The sequence below is a fragment of the Macaca mulatta genome, chromosome 1, assembly GCF_049350105.2.
Source record: "Macaca mulatta isolate MMU2019108-1 chromosome 1, T2T-MMU8v2.0, whole genome shotgun sequence".
NCBI lineage: Eukaryota > Metazoa > Chordata > Mammalia > Primates > Cercopithecidae > Macaca > Macaca mulatta.
In genome coordinates, this window is record NC_133406.1 from 72114174 (window position 1) to 72129134 (window position 14961).

Below are 14961 nucleotides of genomic sequence, written 5' to 3' on the forward strand. Positions count from 1 at the left end.
CTAACTTCTCACTCTGAGAGGACGGTAACACCATGATCAAACAGAAAATGGAATTTCACATGCTGCTCATAACTATGTCTTACCTTGCACAGCTAGGCCGGCTAGCCGAATCACCTGGTCCAATGTACATCGTAATCGCCCTTCAAGCACATCTTTTTTGACTTGCAGATAATACTGATATCTGTTCATGGGAATAGAGGAACAAACAACCTTAAAAACACATACTTGGAATAGATTCCCACAACACAGATGCCTCTAGATGTAAAACCTTGTGTACACAGCAGGATATGCCCGTGATGCTGATAAAGGCCATTTCTATAAAAGATGGAAAGTGACCTCTGCCTGTGTTTATCTTTGTTTGATGTGGCAGGTGCCACATCCTGTTCACTCTGAGCTTCAGAGGATTCTCATCACATCACTTATTTGCAGGCCAGCAGGATAAACTACTGATAAGGACCAGGTCTTCATAACAGAGTCCAAGAATGAAAATGCTTTTGCACACCTGGAGATCCACGACAACACGACTGCCAAAGTTACATTCAACAGTGTGCGTTCCTGAGTGCATTCTAGAAACACATCGCCTTTCAAACTCAAAAGTTTGGTAGGCAGATCACAAAGAGGACACGTAATTTGTAATTCCACTACAAAATGATATACAGTTTTGACCTTACACATCTGTGAATCAGAAAAATCTAATCTGATGCAACTTTCCAAACTGAAGTAAATTCTCAAACCAGCACAGTACAGATGGACAGAATCAGGCCCAAACACATCAAGTCTCAGACTAGACAAATGCCCTCAGGAGCTAACACAGTGTACTGTTTCCCTACCAATAAAACAGCACTCTTAGAATTACCTAAAACATTTAGAAAACTTCTCACTCAAGACGTTTATTTCCCAGGACTCCACTTCCTTTGACCATACTCTCAACACATAGTCACAACTACAACAATCACACTTTTCTAGCATTAATTCCTGGTAAATGCTAACAATGCTTTTGCTCCTGGTAACTATAACTCTGTATTTTAACTTCACTTTGGCATCTCAATCAAGGGAACCCAGAAGTGAACCAAAGCCCAACTTTCCTGGAGAGAGGCAATCGGCACTGAGAGCTAATTACTGCTGGCTCTCCAATGATGATGTCATAGGCATCATTAGACATAAGTCAATCCAATGTCTGTTTGAGGGAAGGAACTGGGCTCTGTGCACACTCCAGTCGCGTCCCACACTTCTTCTCTCCTCTTGGGTGTACTGAACGGAATAAAGACAACCACGCCACTCTTTGGTGGGAAAAACCTATACTCAAATCAGAAGGGCAAACACTGGGACTTTCTTAAAAATCCTTTTTAGTCAAACCTAATATGGGCTAGAAAAAAATCACAAAGCACAACAAAAAGCAAAATCTCAAGGTAGCAAAGAATGGTAGATTTCACCGATTCCTACTAATTATAAAACGTTTGAATCTCATCCTCATGCCATTCATTCCTTCTCATCTTTCTGGTGTGGTTTTGACTTATTTGCTGCTCTCTAAGCCAGGAAGCCAAACAGATATTTTAACCCATAGCTATCATGCACTTTCTATGGGCGTAAGTCTGCCAGATGCTGAGGAGTATCTTGGAGAGTGCCACAACAGTCTCTGCCTTACAAGGATGCATATATCTTTTTGACCACTGTGACCATGTTTTTTCTAGTGTACTAACTAAGGGTTCAGTGATTAAGAACCAAGGAGTAAAATATCTGAAAAGGTATTATCCTGGCATTATCTGCCAGAGGCAGAACTTTGTTACCTGTCACCTTGGAGGTGAAAATGATCAGTTAAGATAATTTATTAGAGAATACCTTTGGAAGTAGACCAGTAACCAATTAATCTGCCACGAAAACAATAGCTCTAGTTTTTAAAAATCTGCTGCTTCCAACTTTCATCTATAGCTATTACTTCTATAATTTGTCAGTAAGTTCTGTTACAGATCCATTCTATCCTAGGAAACAGTGACTCACAATCCACTAGCAAGGAACACCAGGAACGTTTCTAATCATGTAGGTTGGATGTAGGATTTTGCTGGAATATAAAAATAAGGAGCTGAAGAAAGCAGGGCTCTCTCCTGGAAGCCATCCAAACTAGGAGAGAATCTAAACAGCAGCAATGATACGGTGCCATTACCACGAGATTGTGGGTATTACTATGTAAGACTGCAGAAATGAGAATGAAATTCAAACCACTTTGGAAATTGTTTGGCTGGTACAATTTTGCACAAAAGGCAGTTTTATAAAATATGATAATTCTATCGAACATGGTGACTAAATTTGACAACAGGAGTTGAAATTCTATTTCTAGAATGCCTGCTCTTTGCTTATTTCTCATTAGCGATTCAATTATAACAGTAGTAAAATATAACAGTGAATTCTATTTTGGAAACATGCAATTTCATGGAAGTATACTCCACCCTGTCACAGTTCTGGGTGGAGAGGAAAAGGAAAAAAAAAACAAAAAAAAACAATTTTCATGCCAGGAAAGTAAGTATTTGCCAACTTTCCAAAGAGATCCTCTTTGAAAATCCAAGCTCACAAGGAAAACTTTTTAATATTTTTCATATTCAGAGACCTGGAAATAGTCCATCTGACTCTTGAGGCCCAATGAATGGTTTTAGGTTAGGATTCTGCTCTTCCTCTAAGAATTAGTGAACATAATTATGCTTCTCGAATAAAGGTAAACTTTTATATTTTTAAATTTTTAAATTTTGTTTTTAAAGATTAACTTTTTATTAAATACAGATTTCTCGGGGTAAAATTTAAAAGGTGTCCTAATAATAAGTGTTATTACGCATGACTACTGGGAACGAACATGCTATCACCTAGTCTCTGGGGGCCTCATCTATCTGGAAACTCCCCATCCGATGGTAAGAAAATAAGTGACTTTTCCAAGTTATTTCCTCCCCTAGGAGTTTGAAAAAATGCCCTATTGGGTCAAATCAACAGAGTCTTCAGTACTTTTGACGGCAGTATCAAAGGACTCCTTCCAAATTATACCCCATAACAATATCTTCAAAATTTAGAGATGAATTGCTAAAATCTTTTTTTTTTTTTTTTTTTTTTTTTTGAGACGGAGTCTCGCTCTGTCGCCCAGGCTGGAGTGCAGTGGCGCGATCTCAGTTCACTGCAAGCTCCGCCTCCTGGATTCACGCCATTCTCCCGCCTCAGCCTCCGGAGCAGCTGGGACTACAGGCGCCCACCACACGCCCGGCTAGTTTTTTGTATTTTTAGTAGAGACGGGGTTTCACCGTGTTAGCCAGGATGGTCTTGATCTCCTGACCTCGTGATCCGCCAGCCTCGGCCTCCCAAAGTGCTGGGATTACAGGTGTGAGCCACCGCGCCCGGCCAAATTGCTAAAATCTTTATGTTCTCTTTTAAATTCATGTATGAGGAATTTATCTCAGCACGTCTGCAACTGTGTTTTACTTGAGGTTCTGTTCATTCTTCTCAGAGTGAGCAGGTCTGTGTGGTGTTCTGAAAGGCATGGGCTGTGTTACCACAGAACTACAAATAAGGCACCAGGAACTCCGAGACCGGGTAGGTGTTGCTTTTAAAATATTTCCTCCACCCCTCCCCACAAGTGAAATCTTCATTCCAGGTCCAGTTCAACAGATGTGCCCCAAACAGGAGACAGCCACGTAAAATGGTTAAAGCCTTGGGATCTGATTTTGGTCATACTACCACCCCAGAATGCAACAGCTCAGCGTAAGTCACAGAATGGTGAAGACAGAGCAGGGCCCTTGCCACGCTTCCAGATGTCTGCTGCCTTCCCAACAGGGTCATGCCCAACTGCCTCGTTACTCCTGGGACTAGCTTTGGGGCCAATGCATGAGAATAGAAGTGGGAAGTAATTGTTGCTCCCAAGCAAAAGTGTCCAGAGCCAGTGACGGGTTCTCTGCCTCTGCTTCCCTTTGCTCTGACACCTGCAGTGAGCAGGGAGGGCAGGTTGCTCAGTGAGCCTGAGCCCTGGGCAAAGACGGCTGGGAGCAGAGCCTCAGGCAACCCACAGTGGACCTGCCAGGTGGGCAGCAAATAAACCTTTGTTTGTGAAACCCAAAGAGGCTGGGGGGTCATACATCACTGCAGCATGATGGAGCCTAAGCGATTTAACAAGGGAAGGACTTTTAAAATCCCAGTCCAATCCTTTCATTTTTTAGAGAAGGCAGCTGTGTTAAGGGAGGAGAATGACTTGTCCAAGGTAATACTGCTTCCTTAAAGACAAGGCCAGAACCAGATCTGAGCATGAACAACCACAGTGGCGAAGGCAGGATCTGATCCCTGCCCATTCTGGGAAAGCCACCAATTTCACTGAAGTCTAAAAATAAAAGCGAAACCGGGCGCGGTGGCTCGCCTGTAATCCCAGCACTTTGGGAGGCCGAGGCAGGTGGATCACAAGGTCAGGAGTTCCAGACCAGCCTGGCCAAGATGGTGAAACCCCGTCTCTACTAAAAATACAAAAATTAGCTGGGCGCAGTAGCATGCGCCTGTATTCCCAGCTACTCGGGAGGCTGAGGCAGGAGAATCGCTTGAACCTGGGAAACACAGGCTGCAGTGAGCCGAGATCGTGCCACTGCACTCTAGCCTGGGTGACAAAGCGAGACTCCATCTAAAAATAAATAAATAAATAAAAATAAAAGCGAAAATAAAACACTACTACCCGGTGATTTTTATGACGCTTCTAAGGAAGGGCTTCCATCACCAAGCTTTTCCCCAACCCCACTGAGACAGTCTGTGCTACAGCGTATGAGGCAAATGTTGAAATGAGAAACTTTTCCATAAAATCCTATTACAGGACATGTTTCATACTGTAGCCAGTGGTTATTCAGGTCTGTTTTTTCTCCTGGCAGCAGCCTCTGGGATGTTTCACTTTTCTCCTCCAGAGATAGAAGGAAGGGAAAGGAGACTGAGTTATACATTTTAACTACTTGTTAACTTTCAAAGACGGATAGAGGGATAGAAGTAAAATCTACAGACCAGAGTTTCTGATTGTAGGCTCCTACGTGGAAGGAGCGGATGTGTCCAACAGCAGGTACAAACTGGGCCCTCTGTGTATATATTTCTAAATGCAGATTTTTAAAAAGTAAAATGCAAGTCATCATCAGTGTCACACACAAGTCTTTACTCGTTTGCACTGAGTAGCTTCTATACTATGGATCATAAAAAATGTTATCCAAATTTAATAGCACATATCAGCATTCATTCATTACTCCTTCTGCCCCTACTGCTCAGGGAGGTCTGAGCGAGAAAGAAAACTTTCTTTTCTAGTTTGAAAAACAGGTTAGTGAGAGCATTCTGTAAGCTGTAACTACCAACCTGCAGAGTCACTATCATCACACACAGCTCCCGGTCTGCTCTTCCCTCCTCTAGAGTTCAAATTTAGTTAAACCAATGTATCTCTCCCCATAGGCATGGTCAGGAGGGATGTGACAATTTGGAGAGCGGGGCCATCCTTAAATTCTTCACTTTTTGAAGCCTTTCCATAAAACTACTGGAGTGTTTTATGGACCAGAAAGAGAAATTGTCCTGTCATTGTTACTAAGAGCAGGGCAAGACTTAAAATGTGCTTTCCTCACTAGAAAACTTCCTTCATAACTAGCAATATCAGAGGAATCTTGCTAGAATGTACTGGAACCCAGTTCTCCGAAGTGCAGCATGTACCAAAGTGCCAGACAGCATTGCTTTCTGGCTGATGTGATATTCTGCAAACGGAAACAAATGGAAACGTTTCTCTACTATAAAAGACAAAAAAGAGGGAACTGAGGACAAGTAGTCCTAGAGTCCCGGGGTACAGGAGAGCAAAGGGGAATAATTTTAAATCTTAGATTGACAGAGATACCCACAGGAGGGAACCAGCACATTCCATCCATTCCAGCGGGTGTTCACAGCTGTAAATCTAGATAAAGGACAGGGTGGCCCATGCTGTTCTCAGTCTGCCAGGACCAGATAAATACTATGTATGCAGGCATGTAACCAGATAAACCTGAATGCCTCCCTCCCTCCATCCCTCTATCCTCAAAACTCTTGAGAAGAATTTCAGTTTATGACTATTAAAGTCTAATAATGTGTTTGGTACCTGACCCATGCACTATCTAAAAGCTTTTACATTTAATAACTGTTTAAGCTGACAATTAAAAGTCTGCACTGTCTAACAAACTACAAAGCGAATACTCCTGCGACTATGCAAAACTGAAATAACCCCAAAGGGAGGGGGAAAACACAAACAAAAGGGAAAGCTAAAACTAAAACTCTAGCAAGGATACCCTTAAAAGGGAAAGTTTTTCTTCTAGCCTTTTCGCACTATAAGCTAATACGTGTACATGCATGAGAAGAAAACCATGTGCATATACCCAAATACAGACAAGATTTTCTTGGCAAACATTCAAGTCTAGAAGTTTTCAACATTCAGTGATCAATAAATACCCTATTTTGCCAGAGACACCCAACTTCTCAGTAAGATTCCTTCAGTTTCAACGAGCCGAAGGATTGCAATTATTTCCTAAAAAGGATAATATTTGTTTAAATGCATACAAAGACACACAGGCCTTAACTAGTGAAAAACGGCCAATGATAGCAAGGTGTTGCAAAAGAGAAAGACATGTCACGACCTGATCCTTGCTTTCTGCTCTTGAACGCTTGCATTAATTATAACAAATTACAGGGAATCCAAGTACTGTTTATAAGTATAATAAATTCCCTAATAGTAGCCTATCATCTAATCAGGGGTTCTGTTTAGAAAAGAAAAACTCATTTCTGAAATACATCATAGAGGGAGAGAGGATACCCTGACATCACTTCTTTCTGTCCTATCCTATGCTGTTGGGTACAGATTTCTTTACAGCAATCAATCCATAGGATTTAAAAGGGCCTGACATGGTTCCCTGCTGAGGGCTATGATGCCCTGAACTAGGAAAACATGCCAACAGAAGTAGAAATACTTAGCCTCAAAAGAAAATACTGTGCTAAAGTGTTTGATGTTAAAATGAAATGAGTCTGTTTTGATCTGTCTTTAAAATCTCTAATGACTTGGGAAAGTTTTGCAGTTCCTTAAAAAGTTAAACATAGAATTATCACATGATTCAGCAATTATGCTCCTCGGTATATAGCCATACAAACTGAGAGCACATGTTCACACAAAAACTGATGCATGAATGGTAATGTTGTTCACAGTAGCCAAAAAGAGGAAACAACCCCAAAATCCAACACCTGATGAATGGATAAACAAAATGTGGTCTCTCCAAACAATGGAATATTATTCAGCCATAAAAAGAATGATGTATCGATACATGCTGTAACACGGATGAACTTTGAGGCATTATGCTAAGTAAAAGATGCCAGACACAAAGATCACATTTTGTGTGATTCCATTCATAAGAAATGTCCAGAATAGGCAAATTCATAAAGACAGAAAATAGATGAATGGTTGCCAGAGGCTGAGGGAAAAGGAGGCTGAGGAATGCCTGCTAACATTTTGAAATTAGACAGTGACAGTGGCTGCACAACTTTGTTAAAACACTAAACGTCACTAAATTGTATACTTTAAAGTGGTTAAAATGATGGATTTACTCAGGACCATAAGACAGGGTGAAAAGAAAAAAAAATAATAATGGTGAATTGACGTTACGTGGATTTTAGCTTAAAAAAAAAAAAAGAACAAAACACCCAATGATCCTAATCGGGAAAAAATCCAAAATCCTGACACAGCACACCAGGCTCTTCATGATCCAGTCAAAACTACTTTTTTTTTTCCAACTTCATGTCTCACCACACACCCCATACCTGAGCTGTCATAAGTGTGTGGTGCCCCCCATAGTTGCCATGTTGTTTCCTGCCTCCTCGCCATTTCCTTGGTCTAATCACCCTTGCCTATCCTCCTCCATTCGCCCAATCACCTGTCCATGCTCCAAGGCTCGGATGAAATGTATCTCCTCTCCAAAAGCTTCCCAAACCCTCTCAGCAAGTTAGTGAATCCTTTCACATCCTCCACTATACTTCCCCCAGGCCTCTCCTACACTGGCACCAGCACCTCCCCAACTCTGTTGTGATCAGTACCTGGCACTAAGTAGATGCTCAATAAACATTTCGGAGTAGATGAAATACCGACAGAGAGACAAAGACACAAGAAAGGAGGGAGAAAGGGAGGAATATTAATTACCTCCTTGTAAAGTTATTAGATGTTATTTCTATAATATGAAAGAGTGCCTAAAAATTCTAGAAATGGAACTCATCACACTTCAAGCAGTAAGTCTTGGGAAACTTGTCTTTATGCACAGAGCAATACTACTCCTTCAGTGTGAAATGTTTATTTTTAAACGACTTAAACTGATCTCTGAGCTACCATGCAGCAAAGAAAGAACTCAAGGATGAATCACAGTCAGAGACCAACAGCATTAAACCAGGTGGACAAAAGGAGCACAGATCAGGGAACATCAATGCTCCATGCTAATCAGCCAACCAAAACCACTCCTCTAAATTGCAGCTGTCAACTACGGAGCCTCATCCCTCTTACACTAGCAATAAATATGTCTTGACTCATCAGCTCAAAATACACATCTGCCTGCCCTGAAAATCGTGTGTTCATAATATTACCTACAACTCACTGTGGGAAAAGGGAGGTGAAATTATATCTGGAAGCTGGGTGAGTCAATTGCCCAAAGATTTGTCTTCTTGGTAAACAGCCAGGTTCCCGGCTAAGGATTCTGCATAACATCCTTGAAGCTTTGGTGAGCTACCAGGTGGAAGTACAGTGCTGTTATTACTGATATGCCTGGTCTGAAGGATAAAATACATAAAAATCAACAAATGAAAGGCAAGAAGATAATCTCTGTGAATGGGCACGAGTTCTTCCCTAGAATCCCTAATTAAAGGTAGTCCCTACCTTTTCACAGGTAAGCAACTGCTAAAAGATGTCAGTTCCCTGTCGATGAAGTCCCAGAAACAAGTAGGAAATACTACATGCTTAATAAATGTTTGATGAACGAATGAGGCAATGGAAGTAAATCCTTAATTCTATGTCCCTTGAGACTATGACAAAAATGGAAAGAATAGAATTTCCTGCCAAAAGCAGAGGCTCATGTCTGTCATCTCAGCACTTTGGGAGGCTGAGGTGAGGAGAGTGCTTCAGCCCAGGCCAGTCTGGGCAACATGGTGAAACCCCTGCCCCCCCCCCCCAAAAAAAAAAAGGAAAGGGAAGGGGGAAGGGAGGGAGGGAGGGAGGGAGACAGGGAGGGGAAGGAAGGACAGCCAAACTAGCTGGGCATGGTGGCATGCACCTACAGTCCCAGCTGCTCAAGAGGTGGAGGTGGGAGGATCAATTGAGCACAGGAGTTTGGAGGTTGCGGTGAGTTGTGATCGCACCACTGCACTCCAAGCTGAGCAACAGAATGAGACTGTTTTCCCGCAACACCCCTGCAAAAACGAAAGATAAAGAAAAAGAAATTCCCAGCCCATGTTAAGTCATATGGCTAGGCACATTGCCAGGGACCACAGACTGTGTATGGATGGGAGTGCCATCTACATTCCTGACTCCAGCATCTCTGTCATTGTTAACCATGAGCCCACTTTCCAAGTTTTGTCCCTAAGAGCCAGCCAAGCCTAACTTTAAACTTTGGTTGATGCTTTGTTTACTGGCCAGTCTAAATTTTGAAAATTTCTAATTGCTGGCTTCCAGGCTTTAGTGTTTCATCACTACAGGTGCCCCTACTCACCCCATGCTCTCTTAGTCACTGAAGGCACATTTTCTCATAGTCACAGCTTAAAAATATCTGAGTACCTGTCAGGCGTGGCTCATGCCTGTAATCCCAGCACTTTGAGAGGCCAAGGTGGGTGGATCATTTGAGGTCACGAGTTCAAGACCAGCTTGGCCAACATGGTGAAATCCCGTCTCTACTAAAAGTATAAAAATTAGCCAGGCATGGTGGCTCATGCCTGTAATCCCAGCTACTGGGGAGGCTGAGGCAGGAAAATCGCTTGAACCTGGGAGGCAGAGGTTGCAGTGAGCAGAGATCGCGTCATTGCACTCCAGCCTGGGTGACACAGTGTGACTCAGTTTCAAAACAAAACAGTTACAACAAAAAATCAGAGTACCAGCCGGACACGGTGGTTCATGCCTGTAATCCCTGCACTTTGGGAGGCCGAGGCGAGTGGATCACGAGATCAGGAGTTCAAGACCAGCCTGGACAAGATGGTGAAACCCTGTCTCTACAAAAAATACAAAAAGTAGCTGGGTGTGATGGTGGGTGCCTGTAATCCCAGCTACTCCGGAGGCTGAGGCAGAGAAATGCTTGAATTTGGGAGGTGGAGGTTGCAGTGAGCTGAGATTGCACCACTGCACTCCAGCCTGGGCAACAGAGTGAGACTCTGTATTACAAAAATAAATAAATAAATAAATAAAATCAGAGTACCACACAAGTAACCCATATTAAAAGAACATCTGAAAACAGACATAAAAAAACACAAAAGCTGGATGGAATGTTTATCAGAAATAGCAAAATAGGGGCTATCTGCTCAAAAGTCGGCAATATGAGAGATACTTCAGAGATCCTGCTGGATGACTTTAATTTCCATAGCATGGACCTGTGGTGAGACAATTGAGACACTCCACAATTCTTTCTTTCTTTTCTTTCTTTCTTTTTCTTTCTTTCCTTCCTTCCTTTTCTTTGCTTTTCTCTTTTCTTTCTCTCTTTCCCTCTCTCTCTCTTTCTTTTTTTTGAGACAGAGTCTTGCTCTGTCACCCAGGCTGGAGTGCAATGGCACAATCTTGGCTCACTGTAACTTCTGCCTCCCATCCTGCCTCAACCTCCCAAGTAGCTGGGACTAAAGGTGTGTGCCACCACACCCAGCTAATTTATTATTATTATTTTTTTTTTTTTTGTATTTTTAGTAGAGATGGGGTTTCACCACGCTGGCAAAGCTGGTCTCGAACTCCTGACCTCAGATGATCTGCCTGCCTTGGCCTTCCAAAGTGCTGGGATTGCAGGTGTGAGACACCGCACCCGGCCTGCCCACCCCACGTTCCATGTGGCCACTATGATCCGTGTTCAACCTCTCCCCAATCATAGCAATTCGATATTATAGATTTTATGCATTTGTAATGATAACATGCCTATCCATCTGTTTTTTTTTTTTTTTTTAAGTAGAGACAGGGGTTATGCCATGTCGGCCAGGATGGTCTTGAACTCCTGGCCTCAAGTGATCCACCTGCCTTGGCCTCCCAAAGTGCTTGGATTACAGGCATGGGCCACCAGGTCCATCCCATCCATCTCTATTTAGCACCCTACTAGCCCAGAAGTACCTTGAAGGTAGAAACCTCCTCTCTCTATTCTATAATTCACAGACTCAGTAGATGATCCTGGACTTGGTAGTTGCACAAAAAGCATTATGATCATTTACTGACTCAGAGACACCCAGTGGGTAAAAAATAATGCTTTTTGGAAGTTAGCCACCCAAATAGTTGGCATAAAACAACACTGGACTCAGCAGAAAGAAAAAAAAAACAAAACCACCTATACTCTAGGCATTACATAATATAAAGCCTTTACCCAGTCAACAAATTGGAAAAACTCATTCTGCCCTCTGTGTTCCCATTGATTTTGTAACTCTAACATGGTACTGATCAAACAACTCAGTTAATTATGTTCATCTATTTTTGTCTCCTTTGCTGTTTTATAAAACTGCTCTGTTCATGTTTGTATTTCCCCCCCTCATACTACCTTACTATGTATTTACATTAAAGCAGGATATTATTATTATGTCCACATATTTAAAAGATGGTTAATTACATACTGGCTGAAAGAAACTTTACGTTGTTCCTCGTGTACTATGAAAAAAATAATAAAAACACACCACATGTCTATCAAAAGCTTTGGAAGAATTGAATTTTCCACAATTGGAATTTTTATCAATTTCTCTAGATATTAAGAAATCAGAGCCTTCAAATAGTTACTAACAATGACAGTACTTTGCATTTGTGGAGTTGTTTTCCAAGAACTGTCATGTATAATATTTCCTGTCATTTCATATTCGCAACAACCCTGCAAGATAGCCACTGTGAGTCCCGTTTATCCACGGGGAAATGGAGGCTCCCAGGGGGTAGGCGACTTGCCAAGTCTTCTGATTTTATAGTCAAGTGCTCTTTTATTACAACGTTATGCCTGTGTAGTAGGTTAGTCTATAGTTTCTACAAGCCTGGAGAATAAATCTCAAAAAAAAAAAAAAAAAAAAAGGAAGAAGAGAAAAAAACTACAGAAGGCTATAAACAGATCACAACATGAATTCATTGACAATATAATGATTTTTTAATGTTGGAAATGAATGAATGATTTTCTTTTGCAGAATCTTCAAAGCAGCTGAAGCCCTCAAATGTGGCAACAACTGCCAAAGATAAAATCCCAAATCAGCAAACATCTCACTGCCCAAGAATCTAGTATCTTCCTATGCTGTGATTTCTGCCAAAATCATGCTTGATATTTTCAAGCATGGAAATGTCTCTCCACAATTCTTCCTTTCAAACCCTTCTTGAGACTCTAGAGTTAAAGGAGGAGATGCTTCATTTGTTAAATGCAATTTAAAAATCATTTTGAACATCCTTTCTTCTTTTAGAGTTTTACTTTTCTAACTGCCTCAGTTTCTACAAGATCATCTTTTGTAACTCTTGACACATAGTACACTTTAAGTTAGAAACTGTAACTTCCTAGTGAAAAAAATGATGGCCAAAGTGACAAGTGACTACACATAAATAGAAGGAAACCCTTTGTTTAGGACATGGGTAGAGGGATGGGGGATTGCCAAGCAGAAAACTGTAATTCCCAAATCAGAGAAATTCTTTCATTTCATGAAAGAAGGCTGCTATAAACACATTCCTCCTTTTCATCCTAGACTTAAGAACTTAAAACTCTCTCATTAGAAACCAGAATAGGAGCACATTAAATATTTCTTTGGGGACCAAAAATTCAGGGGCATGAAGCCCAGGGAGGATGCCAGTTTGGGGCAGTCAGTGGCTGTATGGGGCACACCCTGTGGGCATCAGACCATATTCAAAGGAGAGCACTCTCCAGAAAAGAAGTACTAAGTAGGTATTCAAATTCTCTCTTTCAAAACAAAAATAAAATAAAATAATCTCAGCGGGCTTTTCCTAAAAAAACAAACCAAAAAAAAAATGATTACAGGCTGGGCATGGTGGCTCACGCGTGTAATCCCAGCACTTTGAGGGGCTGAGGCAGGCAGATCACAAGGTCAAGAGATTGAGACCATTCTGGCCAACATGGTGAAACTCCGTCTCTACTAAAAATACAAAAATTAGCCAGGCATGGTGGTGCGCACTTGTAGTCCCAGCTACTCGGGAGGCCGAGGCAGAAGAATCGCTTGAACCAGGGAGTCAGAGTTGCAGTGAGCCAAGATCGTGCCACTGCACTCCAGCTTGGTGACAGAGCGGGTCTCCGTCTCAAAAAAAAAAAAAAAAAAAAAAAAAATTATGATTGCAGAAAATATATGGCCTCCTAAAATCTGTTAATACGTTCATAAAACCAGCACAAAATCTATTGGGTAGAAATCATTATAAAAGCTGTCAGATTCTATTAATATTAGTATAATGATTTCTTATCTTTTTATAGAACTTTTATTTAAAAAGTAAACCTACTTAGTTTACTGGTAAAATATTAGAAATGTACATATACATATATTCCATTATTTATTTATCCATCCATTTGACAAAAGCTTAATGAGCACCCACTACATGCCAGGAGTTATTCTAGGCACTAGGGATATCACAGTGAATGAAACCCATGCTCATGGAGCTCACAGTCTAGTGGGGAAGACAGCAAAAATCAAGTAAATAAACAATAGGTCCAATGAGAAAAAAGCAGGCAAGAGACACAGAGAGTAACAAGGTAGGAGGTGGTCAAGAAAGGTTTCTCTGATAAAAGCAAACTCTGAACAAAGATCTGAAAAAAAAAAAAAATGAGGAACTAGCACTGTGGATATTTGGGGGATGGAGGTTTTCGCTTCAAACAAAGGGAATGGCAAGTAGAAAGGCTTTCAGGAGAGCTAGTGTGGTGCATTCATGAATGGTCAAGAGGTCAGTGTAGCAAAGAGTGAGCAAGAGGATGAATTGTTGGGCTGACAGAAAAGGCAGGAAGTGGTACAAACCACAAAAGGCCTCGCAGGGCACAGTAAGGGTTCTGACTCCTCTAAGATGGCAAACCAGTGGAAGGAAGGTACTGAGCAAAGGAGCTGCACAAACGGATACCCATTTAACAAGATGGTACTGGCTGCTTTGTAGACACTGGACTGTGAGGGGCAAGGGTGGAAGCGGAGATGCCAGCCAGGAAAAATGACAGCAGCCTGGATTAGAGAGCTAGCAGTGCACACAGAAGGAAGTAGTCAGAATCTAGACATATTTTGAAGGCTGGATGTGGTGTATGGGAGAAAGAATCCTGAGCAACTAAACTAAACCTTTCAGATAAAGACTTCTCACTTTTTGAAAACGGACAGACAAAATAGATTTGGGGGAAATGGATTTGACGGTCTTTTAAAAATTATAACCACATAATCTTTCATTAAAACCTATACGTTCAAAATAGTCATCAAACCACGTCAGTCAAACATTTGATCCAATCATTTTAAAAAAGGAAGTATCTTTGACATAATAATGGATTCTCCCTTTTTCTTTTTATCATCTTCTTCCTCTTCCCTGTCCCTCAAATCCTCTGGCTCCTATTTTTGTAAAAGAACTATCTTTATAGAATGAAGTCCACACATATTTCCATCTGATTTCTATTATTTGATTTTTGAGTCCAGATGAAGAATGGCAACGAGACCATGTAGTAAACGTGCAGTGAATAAGTGGACAGGTGGTAGGAATCGGGAAATGAAACACTGCTCTCACCCAGGGTTTAGCAAAATCTCTGGAAGACCCAAGTAAAGGGTATTTCCTTT

At 41.4% G+C, this 14961-nt stretch overlaps 1 protein-coding gene across 3 annotated transcripts in view; it reads right to left on the bottom strand.

The window, feature by feature from the left end:
• PTPN14 (protein tyrosine phosphatase non-receptor type 14) overlaps positions 1-14961 on the bottom strand; it is a 204797-nt gene that overhangs the window by 66500 nt on the left and 123336 nt on the right. For all 3 annotated transcript variants that reach the window (XM_015116347.3, XM_077986828.1, XM_028853190.2), the window contains one exon: positions 84-181. In XM_015116347.3, the coding sequence (XP_014971833.2) occupies positions 84-181 (98 nt within the window). The remainder of the gene's footprint in view (positions 1-83; positions 182-14961) is intronic.